The sequence below is a fragment of the Neopsephotus bourkii genome, unplaced genomic scaffold (genome assembly GCF_033783945.1).
Source record: "Neopsephotus bourkii isolate Nb327-2 ecotype Australia unplaced genomic scaffold, CSIRO-AGI_Nbou_v1 NB_244, whole genome shotgun sequence".
NCBI lineage: Eukaryota > Metazoa > Chordata > Aves > Psittaciformes > Psittacidae > Neopsephotus > Neopsephotus bourkii.
The window spans coordinates 381387-401383 of record NW_026900754.1 but is presented as its reverse complement, the minus strand read 5'-3'; the positions used below and the strand labels follow the sequence as shown (position 1 = coordinate 401383).

Sequence of the window (19997 nt, the reverse complement as noted above, 5' to 3'; positions counted from 1 at the left end):
GCAGTGGTAAGAAATTTGTGGGCTTTTTTGTCCTGGATAAGTATGCAATAAAGCAGCAATGCAGAGGGCCCCTTAAGCACTGGCATCTTGCAGTGTAGTCCTTTAGAAACATCTGAAGAAAAGGGAAGATAAAGGATTTTGCAGTGCAGTGGTGTTCACTGGATGACATGTGATGCAAAATGCTCAGGTGCTACCCAAAGCTTTCAGGTTAGTTTTCCTTCAAGCACATCAACCTTCAGGTGATGAGCTCAGAAGTTATGGACTGCCACATTAAACACTAGAGAAGTAATCCCTGGACTAATCAAAAGCTATGACTATTTCTTACCCATAGAAGAGATTCGGAAAACTCTGCTTTCCAGTCCTAGGACTGGTGTGTTTCTATTATGCTTGATTCCCAAGAAATCCAAGGGCGTAACTAACTCTTCTGGAAAAGCAGATTTGGGGTTTTGTTGGAATACTCAGGTGCTGAATTTGCTGGGAAGAGTGATGGAAACCTCCCTGTTAAATGGTTATGCTGGAAAGCATTGCATCCAAGTGTTGCAATGGGAAACACCCTCCACACAGAGGATTTTGGAAGCAGTAACCACCTCATTCTTCCCTGTTTCTCGAGGTTCAACTCTTTCAGTCCAGTAAGCATGCTGTTTGGCATGAGTGCTTTGTACTTCTTCAGGCAAAAATAACCATGAATCACTCTATCTTTGTACTCTTTTACTTGACAAGTGATTCTGTGTGACAGGTTCATGCTTTCAGTCGCTGTGAAAATGTCACCAGTGAACAACCATCCATAAACTTACTCGATGTTCCTTTGGATTTAGATGCTTTTAGACAGTCCCTTTTCTTAAGAACAGGGCACCTCTTTTATTAAAACCAAACCAAACTTCCCATAGTTTCCAAAACCTTCTGGGAATATGAGGTAGTTGTAACCCTCAAGGCTGCTGTATACATTTCTGTGAGAGTGGCAGTTAGCTCTGGTACATAAATACTGCTAACACATCCATGTAGCAAAAAGTATTGTGGGTTCTGAACTCTAGATTTTGAAGTGCTGTTAAACTGCTTTACAGAATCAGCTTTAGCTTCACTACTGGTAGCAAAGTGATGAATGAGATGTTTGAGCATTTTGTTTGAAGGCTTGTTTACAGTTTTTTTTTTAAACCTAATGTAACCATAATTCTGAGACATGCAAAAAAGGGGCCTGCCTAAGTAGTAGCAACTCAGTCTTCTATCTTGTCATTTATCTGAAGAGCCCAACTTAGGTACATTTAGACAGAGCTGCTATTGCTGCTGTAATGGTTCAAGAACTAGCCAATCCTGCCTGCCATTGTGCATCCACATCTGAAACAGTAATTCTCTTCCCCTTCAAATTTATTTGTGTCATCTATGGATAAGCTGTAAGAGCCCTGCTCCTGCCTGTCATTTTTCAAGACCTTGGTTTGCTTCTGGTTTCTTGGAAAAGAGCACTTGCCCTTCCAGCAATATCAGATTTGTAATACGTTTTCTTTAGCAGTGACACGTTTAACCTTTCTCAGAACCACTGCTATTATAAATATATGGTGCTTTTCAAATATACAGTAAAAATCACCCTGTAAAACATGATTTATTAACCATGTGTGGAGGTCCAATATTTTACAACAGTATTTTACTCTCTAGTTATCCAGAACTCTTCTTATCTGGGCAAGAACAGCATTCAGCTGCATAGGACTCAGGGGCATGAGGGTCAACATGTGGCTCTCAGCAACTCAGAGGCCAAAAGCTGGGCACAGGAAGAGAAACCTAGGTCTTCCTAAGAAAGCAAGGGCTGAGACCCTCTGAAAATTGTTACCTTTAAGCTACAACCCAACTCCAATAGGGGGAATGTTAATAGGACCTGTGAACAGGATGGGGTGGCATGATTGTGCACCAGTTTCTGGGCACACATCTGGAGGGTTCTGCAGCTCTACTGGGAGCAGCGTGATGTCCTGTGTAAAACATGGAGCTGGGCACTGGGAGTCCCACCAGACTCTGCCTAAATGAGAACTTCCTGGAGAAGGAAGCACATTAAATGCAGAATGGGTTGAAGTCTGGCTTCCAAAGGAAACAAATCTTGTCCAAGCATGGCTTTATTGTCTGTCCATGTTTGCTGTCACTCTACCAGCTATTCCTTATCATTTGTGAACTCGCTTACCAATTTAATCAGATTTGACTGGGGGGAGGGTGGTGCAGACATATAAATGTCCTGCTCATTCTGGAAAGCTGATTTTCCTTTTATAGAACCATACAATAGAATCATAGAATAGTTAGAGTTGGAAAGGACCTTAAGATCATCTAGTTCCAACCCCTCTGCCATGGGCAGGGACACCTCCCACTAAACCATGTCACCCAAGGCTCTGTCCAACCTGGCCTTGAACACTGCCAGGGATGGAGCATTCACACCTTCCTTGGGCAGCCCATTCCAGTGCCTCACCACCCCTAAAGAACTTCTTTATATCCAATCTAAACTTACCCTGTTTTAGTGTTAACCCGCTACCCCTTGTCCTATCACTACAGTCCCTAAAGAAGAGTCCCTCCTCTTTTATCCAGTTTCTGCCCCAATTTTTTGTTGTTTTCCTATTTAAAATACTTCTCTGGGTTGTTTTTCTCCCTCCTGTTTGTTTGGTTTTGTGTGTTGGGTATTTTTCCGCTCCTGAATCTACACAATTTCCTCTCTCTAATTTCTCATTTTCTCTCTCTTGACTTTTTCTTTTCTATTTTCTTTGCCCTTTCCTCAGGTGTAAGATGACAATCAGCCATTAAAAAAGAATTCCTAATGTGAAGCCAGATTTAAAGCTTTCATACCAAGTATTTCCTCACAGTGGGTACTACACTCAAATATTTGTTCTTATTCTTACATATGACTCCAAGAAGCCATAACATGAAAAGATGCTTAAACAGGCACCCACCTGAGCACCACTAAACTGGGCGTATATCCCCACATCATACTTCTTTTTTAATGAAAACTGCTGGCTGCCTCAAAAGATAATATCTAAACAAGCACAAAACAGCCCCATAGAGAGATTATCTCTCCAGTTTTATATACACAAATTTATTACTGCATCATACCTCTAAGAAAAGAGATATTTATGCTTTCCTCTTCGACAAAGCACTCTTTCCACAGCTGATTTTTAAACTTCCATTACAAGAAGAAAAGAAATCTACAGAAGTTAAGCAGTAAAATGAAATTATCCTGATTTAGTAATGTTAAGGGGCAAAACTATGTGGAATCTGATCTTGAAAGTCATGGTGGGAACACTTAAGGAGATCACATAAAGATAGATGAAGCAAAACCCAAAAATGTGAGGAGGTGTGTGTTTAAAAGAGTGAGGAAACATCATCCCAGGGAGATACCAGCTCATCCATCTGAAGACTCTCACATGGCCCCTGGTTGGAATGATTGATGGGATTTTTCTTAAGACAGGCTGCTCTTGGAGTAGGTTTTGGGGATCTGCATGCATCCCCAGTATCCTTGTGGCATCATCCCCCACCCATACTAGTGTACTGCACCACCATCTAAGGACACTTTTTCTGCTCCCTCGGATATCAGAGTCCCAGAAGGAGCAATCAGGTTTTATGGGCTGTCAGGCTGGCCTGGTGGTGGGTAAGGCACTTAGATGTAAAGTCAGCATTAAATATTTTCTCACCTTTAAACCAGTTCATCTCTTCATTGTCTTAAGATGCAGACAGATTTATGCCTAGCCAGGAAAAAGAACTGTGGATATCAAGTATCTACACTTTTAAAGGTTATCAGCCATTTCCCCTGATTTATTACATTAAATTGATAATGGAGGAAAAGAACAGGATTTACCTGTATACACATAAATAATATTTCTGTTACTAACTTTTTCAGGACTGAAGACTTGGCTTTCTTCCCTCCACCTCTCTTTCCCCATCCTTTATCTGAAATCTGCCTTGTTTTTCTCTGCTTTGGCTGTCTCTTCCATCTTTCATTACAACAGTGTTGTTTTCACTCACACACGGGTTATTTCTTTTAACTTCCCTGCTGCAGAGAAGAAAGTGGATTTATTTGGAAGGAACTGCTGTAAAGAGCTCCTCCTTGCACAGCTTTCCACCTCTTCTGAGTGTCTGCATACTGTGAAGCATCACAGCTAGGTGGATAAAGGTACTGTGGAGAGAGGCAAGGGAGCATGTACGTGGTTGATGACCTAACACGGGTAGGAATTGCTCTACAACAGCCCACCTTTCCTTGGATTTCAGCAACGGACACAGGCATGTACCTCCTCCAGAAAGCACATGCAGCACTGTGGGAATGCACATGCCTCCATGCTGACTCCTTCCCCATGGCCTGTGTTTTGTTTGGCTGTGGTTGGTCTTCATGTCAGGTGTTGCTGCAGGAGGTGTTGGATTCAGGACCTGTTGTAGAGGACATTTTCTAGGAGAGCACATGGCTCTGCATTGTCACCACAGTGCAACAAAGCCTGGCAGGCTCAGGATTGCTCCCTCCTTTCAGACTAAATCCCTCTTCTATTCATTAGTGTATGTATACATTCACCCCTCTTTCTCTTGCTCTGCTCCCCCATAGGCTGGATGTCCTCTCCTCCCTCTGGAGACCCACTCTTTTTTGCTGTGCTCCAAGTGAACTGTATCCCCTTGAGGATGAAGAGGCAGTAGGGTTGGTCCTGCTACCTGCAGTCACAAGGCAAAGTTGCCTGTATACCTGGAGGGACCTAGTCTGCTGCATTATTGTAGCAGAGCACAGACGATAAACAGCATGCTGATGGGAGATGACTGCAAATCAGGAGCTGAACTAAGGACATGCAGCAGTAAGAGACATTGGTCTTTCACAGCTTTCTTTCTGTGGAGTACATGCCAGCCACCAGGAAGAAAACTGTATGCAGCTCTTGGTCAGTGCAATATAAAGGCAGGATAAGTAAAAATGTGTTTTCAGCATTGTAAAAGATTGCTATACAACAGTGCTTTGCATGGCACTGCACAAGTTAACTGGGCACAGAGCTGGTGTCAGCGCTGGAAGAGCACTTGAGGATGGACTTATTATGTTGGGTGTGAACACAGACTTAGGATGCTTGAAACATAAAGCTGAGCTTCAGTGTTGTTTGGGATCCCTCTACAGACATAGCAGCTGTGAACAAAACTGAGGATGGTTATAACGTGCATTGGTCAGGATCTTAGAAGAGCTGAATAAGTGTGTGCTTCTCTATTTAAGACCAGGATTAATACCATGCAGACTTTAATTTGGATTCCAGGAATGAAGTTCAAGAATCCATCCTTGCACAGCCAGGAGGCTATTTGAAGCAATAGTGAAGTTGATTTTGGTTTAAAAAGCTGTATAGGAGATAGGAGTAAATATGGAGAAAAGTAATCTAAAATTGATTAGAAAAGAGCCATTCCCCAGAAGGCATTAAGCCACTGAAGGTAGGCAGTTGAATAACTGCGAAAAGAAAATAAGAATTCTCTGGTTTATACAAATAAGAATCAAATTATTGCATTCCTGAAATAGTATTTTTTGCTTTGGTCCCTGTGTTACTCTTTTGTGGTTTAAGATGAGAAAATGTCATAAAAGACTAGAGATGTGGCCCATAACTTGCAAAAAACTTTGGATCAGGATCAGTAACCATCAGAGGGATTTATACCAAAGCTCACTCTAGAAACCCAGCAGTGGGAACATACTCTGGGAGTGTAGTGCAAGCAGGACTTGTGTGTCAAATTATATCACAGATACTAAACTGAAGGAAAAATGATGGATTTCACACTTGATGCTGGCATGGTAAAGGAAAGTCTTGGTGTGTACTTGCCAGATTTATCTGGATATCTAACCAGATATATCTGGAACATGAAACTGTGGTTTTAATTACCTAGATGAGATTTACGAATACATCAGTTTGGAGAATGTAGAGGAATTCCCAATGAATGGCAGTGTCACAGATATTAAGTTGCTGTGCAAATTTCTTACTACATTTTTACAACTTTACAATGGACTTTGCACATTTAGTGATGTGGTCTAGGCATTTCTACTTCTAGTTCTCTCTTCAGATTTGATGCATATAAGGCATAGCTAACATGCTAATGAGAAAATGAAATTATTTATTCAACTTTGTCCTTATGAATTTCTAGAGGTTGTATTACCAAATATACCTGTGAACTCCTTTAACTTATGGATTAGTTCCGAGTCCATGAAATAATTAATGTCTCACCAAGCTGTATAAGTAACTTAATTAAATGTTTTAAGAGTAAGAGCCTATGCTAGTTCAAATGTTCAACTTGGTAAGAGTTCAGATTTAGAATATCATGTGCAATTTTCAATATCATTTACAGAATTCTTGATGGGAAGTGTTTTTAGGATAGCCCTCAAAAGAACCAGGACATTAATCTTGCACCCAGCTGTAATAATAGCTACGTTTCAAATAATTACATTAATGTCAACTGTTGCATAGGTAGATTACGTATCAGACTTTCAGTGCCATACAGAATGACTGTGGGATTTTTGAGATGAAAGTTTAGGAAAACCAGTGCTTAAATACTGTCCCCCCACCCCAAGGGGTGGGTACAGCCTGGTGTTAGTTTGGACACTGGCTGGTTAGACAGTGACATAAAACACAGGAACTAAAACTGGTCCAAAAGTCAAGGTTTTTTACAGGCCTCTTAAATAGACCTTCCTGTAACACTCTAGTGTAGTGCCTTAGGTGTCGTAAGTACTGCATGTGAGAGTATGTAAGATACATAAGCCTGTGACTTCAGCCTTAAGAAAACCATGTTCTCCATCAGCACAAGTCAAGGACTGAACTTCTCTCAGACACTGGTGACCTTCATAGCATTCATGCTGCTGCTTTATAGAAACATGCCACAGGTGCTTGTCATGTGTCTTCCTAAATTGCAGTGATTAAGCAATGAGTATCTGAATGTGCAGTTACAAACCTATATTCATAGCTGTTCTTTGTCTCAAAAACACCCAATCTGGACTGCAGCTGGACCCAGCCTCCCCTGTCCTGTATATTCCTATATTGGTCTTCTTCAGCCCATGGAGTTATGTTAGGTCTCTGAGGGGAGCAGCTTTTCCCTGTATGAAGTAACGAGCTGAAGGAGAATATGACTGAAGGAAAGGATGGCATTACAAGCAGCTGGTGGTGTGGGATGCAGAAGCAGTGCTTCTGTCATTTGTGATTGTTTTTTCATGTGAGACCTTAGGTTTTCCTTCAGTCCTCTGTGTCTAAAATCCTGTGATTTTACACAAGAATCTCAGCCTTCTGAAAACAGAAAATTAGGTTTTTATCTAATGTATATTGCTATAGAGGGGCTGAAGAAGGAGTTTTGAAGGGCCTTAATTTCCTGCCAGGAATGAAGAAACTAAAAGACCTGTAAGGAAGATGAAATGGCCTCTCTCAGAGGAGCAGTGAAAGCAGGTCTAAGCAACTTAGGCACAGATTATATACTTGCCCTGGTCTTATACTCTGTTATATATTCAGTTTATTATAGCTCCTGGTAAAAAGAAGCCAGTATTAGGTTTGAAAACATTACTTATGTAAGATAAAGGAAGCCAGAAGTACAATGCACATAAATATGAGAGAAGGGAACTGCTTGCTCTCAGAAATGTGGAATAAATTTGCAGAGGCACAGTAAAAGATGAGAGATTATCAAAAGGCATTAGGGCTGTCAGTGTGAAGGAGTCGGGGAATTGCAGAGCAAGCTCACATTTCCAGTTCAGACTGGAGTTTGTTGTAAAGAATTTCCTGCTCTTCAGAGGTAACAATAGCAGTGCAAAGTGCATTGAAATCTGAAATTCTTTGGAGAACTGAGCAGGCTCATTTGGGTATAGGAAAATGTAAATGGTAAGCATAAGCTATGTATATGTAGCAGCTTCATAAAAGTTCAGAGATAAAGAAAATTGTGAAAATGAGCTATTTCTTCAAAACATCATTCTAGAAAAGGACTTATATTGACAGAGGACATGTTACAGCCATGGTTTGAAGTAAGTGTAGATATATTTACGTCGCTTTTCTGGCAGAGACTACAAAGTAGTGTTGGATCATGATTTGCATTTCCCTGTGGTTGTGCTATAGGAGATCTAGCACTGGAGCATCTCACAACACCCATCATATCTGTGTTTGTCATGCAGAGAACCACAGAAGGGGGCTAAGGTGGTTCAAAGAACAGGATTTTCAACCATTTTCAAGGGCTGACAGGGGAGATGTAACATCTAGTCCCAGATATCCTGTATTGAAAGGGCTACTGGAAAATGGAATCAAGATACTTGAGATTTCTTTAAAAAGCTAACAGATCTAAAATAAATTCTCCTGCTGCTGAGCTTGAGAAACTGCCTTTAAAACATGGTCAGCCTCCCTTTATTTTAAGAGGTGGTTGAGAACCACATTTAATGGTACAGGACTAATCTGGGTGCTTATAAGTACGGTTAAAGATATGCAAGAGTCATACTATTTCATGGGGAACAAGGATAGTAAAATGCAAGGAGACACAGCCTGCATAAAAAACCAAGGCAAATAAAATCACAAACCTCTGCCTGCCAAGGAGATTGCTTCTTTTTCCTTCAGAGTATAAATCCTGAAAGACAGACTTTGAGGAGACAAGAAGAATATGGAGATAGAGCCTGGGGAAGTAGCATCTCAAAAGACTTTACTGAAATCAAGCAGAGATCAGCAGGAGCTCCTGAAAGGCATTTTTGAGTGCTGCGACAGCAGCTAATGCCATTTTATTTTTATTCTTTATAGGAATCATAGCAGGAAAAAAAAAAAAAGAGGAAGAGGGTGGTGTAATATGTGCTGTTAGTAAGAGAATCAGTGAGAACTGGCCTGACTATAAGCCCCATTTCTCCAGCTAGAGTTCCACCATGCTTGTGAGCTCACTCGCACCTCTGAGCAAACACCCCAGACCTTTGCCATCGGTTTAGGATCATTGGGTGCCTTCTGCTGCTTCTGCTGCCTGTTGCAGGGAAAGCCCATGCCACATTGATGTCCCCTGTGCAGAACAGAGGGTGGTGGTTGCCTAGCAAACCTCTTGGTCATTTAGCCTGATTTTGCTGTCTCATCTTTGGCTGTGATTGAATGGTGGCTTTGTTCATAGCATCTATTTTCATGTGATGTTCAGGTGAGAAAAGGTGTCTTTCTGGATGGGGGCTGGGAGGAGCAGAAGGAGTTTGATGGGGATTCTGACTGTCAAGAAAATGGAATGCCAGCTGTGTATTGAACCTGGTGAGACTGCCTGCTGCACCTCAGATTTTATTCCACTTTGGAGACCCTCTACAGAGAAAAGAAACTATGTCCATTTGTACTAGACTTTATTTTGGGGAAATACACTCAAAGGATACTTTTGTTTGACAGTGATGAGAGTTGAGATCTGTGGCCACTTACTGGAGCAATATGGGGAGGAATGGGGTTTTTTTGCTGTGTTAGACATGAAACGCCAGTAGAGTGTGCAATTCTCCCTTTCATCTGTGGCTTCTCGTCCTTAGCTTTAGGTTATGCTGAAAGTATCCATCACACTTCCATGTGAGGCCTCAGAACTCTGTCGTGCCGTTTTCCAGTTGTTTGCAAGCTTTTTTAGGACAGCCGCACTTCATAGATGTGAATACTATGAAAGAAAGGTTTTTTTCCCTCTTCCCTGCTGCTGCCTTGCACTTAACATTCTTCTGCAACAGTTAGGAGACTTTCAGCATATACCTGGGTGTGTCATTTTCCTCTTACAAACAGCTTACTGCCTGCTTCCTAGAGACAACATGCTTGACAAGGTGGCCTTGGTCTCATGCCTTTTCATCCTTGTCTTAAAACCAAAGCAGGTTATACATGAATTTTGCAGGTTACACATGAATTTTGCAGGTTACATGTGAATATACATGTCAGGTCTTTGGGCTTTCTGCTTTAATGCCAATAGGTGCCTTTCAGCATCATTTTCTCCTACTTGTATGACTTCAGAGCCTGGCATGTAGGTGTTTGTTAGGAGGAAATGCCACCTAGTTGGCTACAGACACCTGTATAATCAAGGATCCATGGTCACCGAGCAGCAGAATATGAATGCCTTAGAGGCAAGTCAGAGATTTAGTTTTCTATTACTTGTGAGCATAATGAGACTCCTCAGCTACACAAATACAAGTTAGGAAAACAAGCTTGTTTATTTTAAGGTTATGGAACAATAAACCTGACTTTCTCCCAATTCTCAAAGCATTGCTCTGGGAGCAGAGTAAGGTCTTTGGGAGACTTTTTACTGTGTATTTCAGAATGCTTTAATGCTTTGTTTTCTCTGAAAGTTACCTGCAAAGAAACCAGTTTCTTGTTGCTTCTTCCACGTATCTCTTGGTGTTCGAAAATCTCTCTAGTAACATACCTGTAATTACAAAGTCAGACCTTGTTTGCTTTGAAAGGCTGTGCCTGATGGGCAAACAGGTAATTAAGAGTTCCAGCCAACTGTAGCCAGCCTTAGCCACAAAACCGTTCATTTCAGGGGAGCTGGAATAATTGACTGAGCTTCAGTTTGCTTTGAAAAACTTAAACAGTTGCTGCAGAATATTGGCCACTGCATTGGAATTGTTGATTCTGGTTTCGTGTTGGGAGTTTTCAGACTTAAGGTGTTCCTCTCTAATATATAGCAGGCTGGCCTTCTTCATCTCTTACTTATCAAGGAAGATTTTCTTTTAGGACTTGAGTCCTTAACTGAAGGAATATGCTCGTAAAATGTGTGAGACTGCCAAAGATCACAACCATCAAGGAAACTAGGAAATAATGACCCTATTACTGCTGAGATTAAAAAGTAAAAACAAGGACTTGTCTGGCAAGACTGTGAAATACAGTCTGGGGATACAGAGCTGCACATTTTTGTACAGTCATGAAGCAGCAAAGGAAGGCTTGTTAACCTTTTCTATCGATTCCACTTTCCTTTACATTTAAACTGGAGTGTGTAATATTTCCTGGTTTTTCACTACTTTATAGTGCAGTTCAGCTGCTGTTGCTAATAACCTTCACACTGAAAGACAATCAGTGAAAGCCAATGTCTAATAGACTTTTATCTGGAATTAATAGCCCTTGCCCTCAGTTTCAGAGAAAATACTGTAAGACTTGATTTGTGATAAAGGTAGAAGGATCAAGAGGTAGTGTGGCTCAGAAAAGCCATTTTCTGATGGCAAATTCCTCTGCTTTATTTTGTCCAAAGGTGTCTCAAAGTGCAGACGAAGGAGTTAGAGAAAGCAGAAATTGTTAAAGCCCTACAAAAGCTTAATGTTCCATAAATATAAATGTGGAGAAAGCATGATGGCAGCTTCTTTGGAATCCCCAGTGAAGAAAGATAAAGATATGATGAAACCTGCTTTGCTGGGCTGCATGCCCTCCTTTGCTGGGACCTGCAGTTATGTGCCCCTGGTGGGACTGCTGTTGGAAACTGTGTTGAAAAGATGTCTGTGAAGGCATTCTCTGCCCAAATGGGTGGTGAAATATCCTTACTATGGAGTGATTGTGGTGGTTCGTAATAGTCGTTTGTAGACAGCAGCGTCCCTGGGTAAAGTGGTGGGGTTTCATCAGACTAGTAAGTGCAATGACTCATGTTTTCACAGTTTCTGCTTTCATGTATGCCTGCACTGTTTATGTTGTATGGATACCATCTGTAGAACGGACCCACTATGATGGGCTGCTAAACAAACGGTGCAACTGATTTAAACCAGGTTTACAGGGCACACTGGAGCAACCGGTGAAGGGCCATCAGGTCTTATTTTGAGTTTTCCCGAGTGCTTTTTAAACTAGCCAAGGCCATTTAGCTAATGCCGTGGTACTACTTTGAAAAACTGAGCTGACAGTTGTACTTGAGACGCAAGCCAGGCAGGTACAGGACACTCACTGAGGTGTGCTCTCAAGAGGCAGCAAAAGCATGCAGTGATGGGGTGGAATATTGCAGCAGAGGCCAGAGGTGGTAACTGGGCCTGGCCTCATAAATCCCGTGGGCAAACTCTGATAATACCAACGGTCTCACTGTGGAATATTGGTTAGCATGAACTCATAAGTGACAATTTAGCTCTTTCGTAATTTCCTTTTGATACAAACTGTTGTCAAAATGGATTTTTTCCCACGTCCCTTCGAGTTTGTTATCAGAGCTGTGCTGCAAGTGGCCTTTCACAGCACTCCAAAAATGAGGCAGAGATCTTGCTCTGCCTGCCCATCAAAAATGCTTCCCCTTCCCTCCTTTGCCTCTCAGTCTTTGCACCTATGCTCTGGTAGCTGGACTCCTTGCTCAACTGGTTTGTTTTTTGCTACTGGTGTGGTATTTAGTTGTCTACCCTACAACGGGCAATGTCTTCTTCAAAAGGAAGGTGGAGGGAGCTGGGGAAAGGCTCACAACAAAGAATGTGCAATCAGTGCGAAGTCCTTCCCTCTGCAAAGGGAATGCTGCAAAGTCTAGATTGCTCAAGCTCTGTGTCTAACACCTTTGGAGTCAGCAACTGCATTATCTATACAAGACTTTGCATTTGGGAATGACCCTTCTCCTTCTGCCTTTGGAAAAGTTGTGAAATACACTAGAAACTCATTGTCACGTACCTCAGCCCCCTATACTCTCATTCAAAGGAAACAGCCATTCCTGCATTCCCCTGGGGAAAAAAATACTGTGAATCCACAGCACTTGCAGGGTGTACAGTGAGAGATGAATTTTGCCTGGGATGGATGGACCCTTTCCTGTGGCATAAGCATCTTTTGCTGTTTAGGTACAGCATAAAACAGCCCAGCAAAAGATGCTGCAGTGACGAGCATTGCCAGTATCTCAGAACCCCTTTAGGCACAGAACCAGGGTGAAGCCTCCACTCACCTGAAATAAAGTGTGCCCAAGAAGGAAAATACCATCCTGTCACTGGGAGATGGAGACAGAAAGCAGCTCTTGGCTTTGGCTGTGGCACTGGTGCTTCACTATGTGCCAGGGCTTGCACCGTAAAACACAGCCAGTGCTGGGAAACGTGGACAAAGGAGCACTGAAAATTGATGTTGCGCAGCACCCTGGCGCTTGTGTCTTCTTGTGGAGCACCGTATGCCTGAGGTGCGAGCCGTCCTCTTCCAGCACAGGGGTAACAGGGCTGACCCGCCAGGCCGCACCGGCGGGGCTCTGCTCCCCGCCTCCCTCTTGGGAGCGGCCCTGCACGGAGCACGGGCCCCCCCCGGAGACCCCCGGCCCGGCCGATGCCGCTCCCGGCGCAGACAGGGGTTAATAGCAGCGAGCGGAGCCGAGTGGAGGACGCCGCGCCGCCCCTCGCAAAGCGGCCCCGCAGCGCCGCCGCTCGGCCCCGCCGCCGCCCCCCGCCTCACCCTCGGCCCCGCTGCCGCCTCGGCCGCTGCGCCGGCCTCGGCCTCAGCCCCTTTTCGCCGCTGCGCACATGGCCCCGGTAAGTCCGCCGGGGGGAGCGCGGCTCCTCCGCGACAAAAGCGGGGCGGCGCCGGGTCGGGCGAGCCGAGTCTCCCGAAGTAACGGGCCGGCAGCGCAGGGCTGTGCCGAGGCGGCCGCCGCGGGGCTGTGGGGAGCGACGTGACATTGCCGAGAGGAGAGGCAGGGCACCCCGCGGGGCTGCGGCGCTGGGCGGGCAGGTGGCAAGCACCGCGGCCGGGAGGTGCGCAGCGTGCGGGCAGGGCCGGTGAGGAGCCGGCGGTCACGGCGGGGATGCGCGGCCCTCCGCGGCCTTCAGACCCCGCAGCTCCGGTGAGAGGCCGGCCCAGAGGCCGCGGCTAAGGCCGTAGTGTCGTGGGGGGCCCGGCCGGAGCTACCTGGGTAAGGAATCTCTAGCGTTTGGGTGGGTCGCTGAGACCAAATCTGGCAACCCCATGAGCGTGGCAGCCCCATGAGTGCACACGGGGCGATGCGCTCCAGGACCCGATGGCGACCGAGGCTGCTGCAAGGCATGCCCCCGCGGTGCCCGGCTGCAGGGGATGGGGGAGCTGTCATTGCCCGGGCAGCAGAGGGGATTCGAAGCCCTGATGCCCCAGGAGGGGATATAGCAGGTTTGGGTGGTTTCTAGGGAGAAGAGGATGAGCTAGTGTACCAGGGTGAGGTCAGAGCAGCCTGTGCTCTATTAGGGATCTCACCCAGCGAGTACTATGACTGGGCAGCCCTCCACTAAAGCAAGTGAGCACTCTTGTTCAAATGTTTGACATTTCCCATGTGCGATCCACCTTTAGCTTTGGGAAAGATTATGCTTCCCAGGACAAATGGAGGATCTGTCATTTTAAGATCATCTCCTAAGGAGGTCTTCTTCAGTAGTCAGAGACAGAGCCTGTATTTCACTCAGCTGTCTTTGTGTCACTTAGGCAGTGTAGAGGGAACAGACATCCCCAACTCTCACTTTAAGAGGAGCAGACATCCCTGACACCCCGTGTTAAGGGGACCTTCCCTGCAGGGATGTGCTTGGTATGGTGCATCCATAAGGAGGGTTGCCTTCGTCCCATTCCTCCTCGTAGCCCTCGGTGGAATAGACTACAGGAAGGTGTGAGGATGGAGGCACGGACCCAGAGATAGAGTGTGAGCTGGATAGTTTATTGCAAAGATTACATGACATTTATATGCTTCCAAGCAATTAGCCAAGCACATCTGTGTCTGCCTTGCGGTTACATCAGGTGAAAGGTCTATCTGATTTTCTTATCGACATCCTCTTCCCAGTTCTGACGCCCCTATTCCTTGCCAGCTCCAACGTCTTCCAAGTACCAGTCAGGGACAGGCCACTCTTTAATTGCCTGTGGTTCCTCCTGTCCATGATCATTCTTAATTGTCTACTGTAGCTTCCCCTTCCCATGGTCTCTGCCAGTTCCGATACATTCCAACCCCCACAGGAATGCCAGTGGGAGGAGGAGTGAACGGGGGATTCTCGCTTTAACTGTGGTCTCCTGAAAGCTGAAACCAACCACTGGAGTTTACAGTAAGTCCGAGGTAGCTCTAAACTCATTCGGTGGAGATTCAGAAAACTGGAGCTGGTTCTTGCGGAGTTCCCACTCTGCGTTTCACAGCAAGTGCTGGCTTTGGATGGCTTCACACAGGTTTACACACAGCTGTGTCCAGTGTTTATAAAAGGAGCAGCAGTTCGGTCTGAGTTCCCACAAATTAGACTCTGGTTTTCTGAGAGAGACAAGAGAAGGTTCTTAATACGAGCATTTATCCTGTGTGTTTCATAGCATCATTTCAGAAGCAGCTGACAACCCTCCTGCACTTAGAGAGCACCCCATGTGTGTATATATATATATATATATACATATGTATTCACACACATGCTTCCAAAGAAGATTCTTCCCCTAATGCGTCTGAGCATGAACGCTGATATTTGATGAAGACTGGCCAGCGTTTTCCTGTAGCATTCATTGAATGACACAACAAACCCCATCTCTCTGCCCAGGACAGAGAGCCAGATATGGTGACACAACCCTAAGCAGGAAAAACGGATTATTTTTCCATCATGCCTTGTTCAAAACAGCCATCTCCAAAACTGAACTCCAGCAAGTGAACAGTTTTTGTGAGAGAGTACACTATCTCTTCAATACAGTTATTTCCAAGAAGATAACATCTTTCTCTTTGAATGCTGGGCAATACCATTTCACGTATCTGGGTCTCCCACACTTTTGGCCTGGGGAAGCACTGTTGACCATGATGCTCACCCAGGTGAGAAACTCCCATCAATTCTTGGTTATTTTCATGACCCTAGGCATCAGAGGAGGCTAGTCCTAAGGACACGTAGATGCAATTAAGCGTGAGAGAGGATGCTCACAAGCAGATGTCTTCTCACTGCAGGATTGCTATCCACCCTTCTTGCCCACCTTCTCTTGTTTCCTTGTTCCCATATGTCTCCTCTCAGACAATGTATCTGTTTCTATACCGTGTAGCAGAGCATCAATGGCTGATCCTCCTTGGCTTCTCACTTCTCTCTTCTGTGCCTTTTATCAGTGCCGGTTGCCTGCTGAGGCACTCTTGCATTGTTCAGGGCCACCAGCAGCTTCCAGGCAGCGCTCCGTAACTCTTCCTCCGGCACTGCTTTCCCCGTGGCCAGCAACTTAAGTCTCTGCAGTGCACTCTGCACCTGGGTATCTTGTAGCCTCAGGAGGAGATCCTGCATGTCAGTGGTGGGCACCTGTCCTTGCTGCTGCCCACCGGCTCTCACCTCTGTGGCATGTGGGTAAGAAGGATTTAGTTGCATGCGCTTCGACTGTGGCATGCCTGCAAGTAAGGAGGAGGGGATCTTCCTTGGCAGGGCTGGAGCCCTGACAACTACTTCCTTGTCAGGGCTGGAGCGGCTTGGCTGGGCGGTTTTGGAACGTAAACGGAGAAGGGGGTCGGTACTGAAGATGCTGGACGACACAGCATTAGTGCTCATGTCGTTGAAGGCACGTGTGCTGTCCAGCTTGGCTTTGCTGTCTCCTGGGCACGCAATCCTCTGTGGAAGAGAAAACACTCCCCTATAGAGGCAGTGGGCTTCAGGAGCAGGCAGCTAGACACCCTGCTGTTCTGTGGGGTTAGCACTCACTGCACAGTCCCATCTTTCCCACTCCTACAAAGATGAGCCCAAGAAAGGAAAGAAACCTTCTGCTCCTTTCTTTCTCAAGTCTCCCCATAAATGTCTCCTTGTGACTCCCAGTTGTCTTTACTTTCCTTCTCTTCTAGGCGGCATGAATCACCCTTTCTCCTGCAGTAACCTATATAGATAGTCTCAACGAGGTTGGGAATGAGAGGTGGAGCTAAGGGCTGAACCTCAAAGGTTCATTTTCTTGAAGAATACCTTCTTCAAAGTGTCTTTGTTGGCAAGTGGCTGCAGGTGCCATCTGTGTAAGCTAGTCAGCTTGGTGTGAGTGCCCCTGGAAGGTGGGCTGCCCATAACTCTCTTGGGTCTTCCCTGTATTTTAGCCTTCCTCCTGTTTTCCCACTTCCTTATTTCCAGGGCACCCCCTTTTGCCTGTTGCTTGCCCAGAGCATACCACAGTGTTCAGGAAACAGCTAAAAAACTCACCTTAATGAAATACTTTTTCTTAGTACAGCGATAAAAAGAAAAGGTGCAGAAGTCAGGAAAGATAGGACTTTTTGGCAGTTCAGAGCATACAGGCCCTAGAAAGACACAAATAAAGACAGAGTCAGCTATAAACTCCAGTACCGGGGTCACACCGGCCCTCAGCAACAACCTCACTGTGGAAGGACATCGCTCCATGAAAAGCCCCATGGCCATTTGGGTGCCTCCCTGAACCCAGGTGAGAAACTCCCATCACTTCCTGGTTATTTTCATGACCCTAGGTATCAGAGGAGGCTAGTCCTAAGGACACGTAGATGCAATTAAGTGTGAGAGAGGATGCTCACAAGCAGATGTCTTCTCACTGCAGGACTGCTATCCACCCTTCTTGCCCACCAGCTCTTGAGTCTCCATCTCTCCCAGTGGTCAGCTCAGTGCTGGCCATGGGTATGCCTACCCACCCATCTGCCTGCCCTTGGGAATCACGGTTGTCTTTACCCTCAGGGATGACTCCGTGGTTTTCATACGCATCCAGCCTCTGGACCAGGGGGTACTGGCAGCCGTACTGCATGCGAAGGAGGCAGGCTGTGGTGGCACGGCCTGCTGTCAGCATGAAACTGAAGAACTGGAGGTACTCTTCATCGGAGAGTGGTGTTCCAGGCTGCTGCGCCTTCCCGCCATGGGGGCTGGCATTGCAGCCCAAACCCAAGAGCACTGGTGAAAAATAAAATGCAGGGAGTCACAGGAAATGCTAACCATGGCACACTCGGAGGAGCTGGAGGGCTGAACCCAGATCTCTGTTGCCTTCTCTGGGTGCAGGATCCAACAAATGGGAAATGCAGTAACAGGCTCAAGATGGGAGGTCTAGACCTTGGGGAAGACATTCTCTGCCCATGTGGAAAGGGGTGTAGCATTTGGTGGCAGTACATTGCTGAAGGACCTTCACCAAAGCTCTAGAGATTCAAATCTTGAATTGGGAGAAATGTCTTGGAAATCATGGCTGGAACTGGGAATGTTGCTCTGTTGTCAGGGTGGAGCAAGGGAACTGTTTCCTATCTAGATTTCAGCCTCTGCAAATTCTCTTCCTCCACATAACTGGGTCCAAACCCCTCAAGTTAATGGAGCATGCTCCAGTGGATGTGTGTGTGCTCTTACACTGGTCCAAGCATTCACTGAGCCCTTATGCAAAACTTAAAGCCAGTTCTTCCCTGTGAAGAACATTATGAAAGCTCATGAAATCGAACTTTTGGAGGTTAGGTGTGCCCAAAAATAAAAGCTTCATGTGCAATCTTAATTTCATCTCCCCTTGCATATGCTTTTTATACGTTCTTTTAAGCGCACAGCAACCTACTTTTCCTTCCTAAAGACTTGGTAGCTCCCTCAGTGTAGAGACTGCACCTGCTCTGTGAGGGGGTTGGCTTCCCAGGTTAAACACTATATTCAGGACATCTGCCTCATTTCCCACAACCTGGAAGATACACGGAAGAATGAGTCCGGAAGATGCTGCAAGGATAATTACGTAGATACTCTTCAAAGAAGTTTTATTCCTGGCTACACCACAGAGGCTCCTGTGTGGTGCTAGGCAAGTACCAGGTTTCTTAGTGTGTTATTAATGGCATTTTCCTTACCTTGTGGGTTGCTGTTTATAGGAATGCTGAGCTCTCTTGCTGTTTTGGAGTCTGTGTGTGGTGTATTTTGAACGGCAAGTAAGTGCTACATTAGCATACGTATTCTGAGAAGCCAGGGCTGAGGTAGCTCAAACTGAGATTCTAAAAGTAGCAGATGTTTGAGACTTTAATTCCTCTCTGCCCTCGTTTTGCCATTTGTAAAATCACTAGAAACCAATTAATAGCTGTAAAGCTCTAAAACATAGAGTATGTAAGAAGTTAATGAGGAAATGAGTCATCCTGTCTACAGCAGAATTCAAATGGGATCAAGTAAATAAATCTGAGTCAAACACTGAATGATAAGGGTGACACAACATACTGAATAGCTGCTCATCAGAAAGGCAGTGTTCATCCAAGGGACTAAAGAAGCTGAAACCCATGTAAAAACATTGAAGCTAGGTAATTAAAGAGCTGGGTCATCATGCCTATGCCCAGGGGGAACAAATCTAACAATACAAAATGCATGTGATTCAGGCATGCTCAAAGTTTGACTTTGCAACCTCTGTAATGTTCTCTTAGCATAGGACATTGGGGTTTTTTTTGGTTAAAAACTAACTTAAAAGCTTCCTCATGGCCTATGTCTTATTAACAGCTATGCCAACTTATTAACACCTCTATGTCTGTAGATGCAGCAGGATCAAAGAAAAGCATGTAATCTTTCCCCCCAGGAGGACAGCAGGGGTTATTGAGCACTCGGTGAGGCAGTAGGAGAGGAGAACACCACACTTGGCCAGGTGACTATGTGTGGGTTTGCAGAAGGCAGGGGAATGAGTAGACTGGGGGATAGTGGACCCCTCGAGGGTCACCTGCTAGGATGTGGCCAGAGCAGCCTGGCCTTTCTGTCCGTTTCTTCCAGCTATATCCCCTTCTGTTTGTCTTTAGTCAAGGTCCTCCCTCAGACCTCTTTTCTCCTGTCACTTCACCTGGATAGCTCTTCCCTTCTGGCCTTGCAAGTCACGTCTACATCTGTACCTCTGTGCTCATGTCTGGTTTACCCACCCAGCTGTCCCCATCATCAAATCTCCAATCCCCACCTCTGCTCCAGCCTCAGCCCACTACATCCAGCTCCGAGTCCTCCTCCCTGGCTCCTAGATCACTCTCTGGCCCTCCTTGATGAATAAAATATGAGCTCCAATCAGGGAATACTGGCAAAGTTTTAATCTCTTTGCACCTGAGGCATTCAGGGGTGCTCCCTCCTGTCTTTTCCTCTTGCCCTCAATTGCTAAAGCTGAGGAGTGACGGGGAGGGGTAGAGAGCAGCTGGTTTGGTTGCTGTTCCTCACAGCCTTGCTTGAGAGATGTGTCCTACTCACCAAACAAAACCAGACAAGCCTGTGTGGCTGACATCACGCCATGAGCGATGCCTCTAACAGCTTGGGACACACTGCTGCCACT

General features: G+C 45.4%; 1 protein-coding gene across 1 annotated transcript; it reads right to left on the bottom strand.

Annotated features, from left to right (window-relative positions):
• Positions 1-15760: 15760 nt before the first annotated feature.
• Positions 15761-19983, bottom strand: LOC133208144 (acrosin-binding protein-like). Its single transcript, XM_061345804.1, has 4 exons — positions 19916-19983; positions 17435-17650; positions 16943-17037; positions 15761-16372 (listed from the first exon to the last, which is right to left on the bottom strand). Exons 1-4 carry the CDS (start codon positions 19947-19949, stop codon positions 15857-15859), a joined length of 861 nt encoding a protein of 286 aa, XP_061201788.1. The 5' UTR covers positions 19950-19983; the 3' UTR covers positions 15761-15856.
• Positions 19984-19997: the final 14 nt, after the last annotated feature.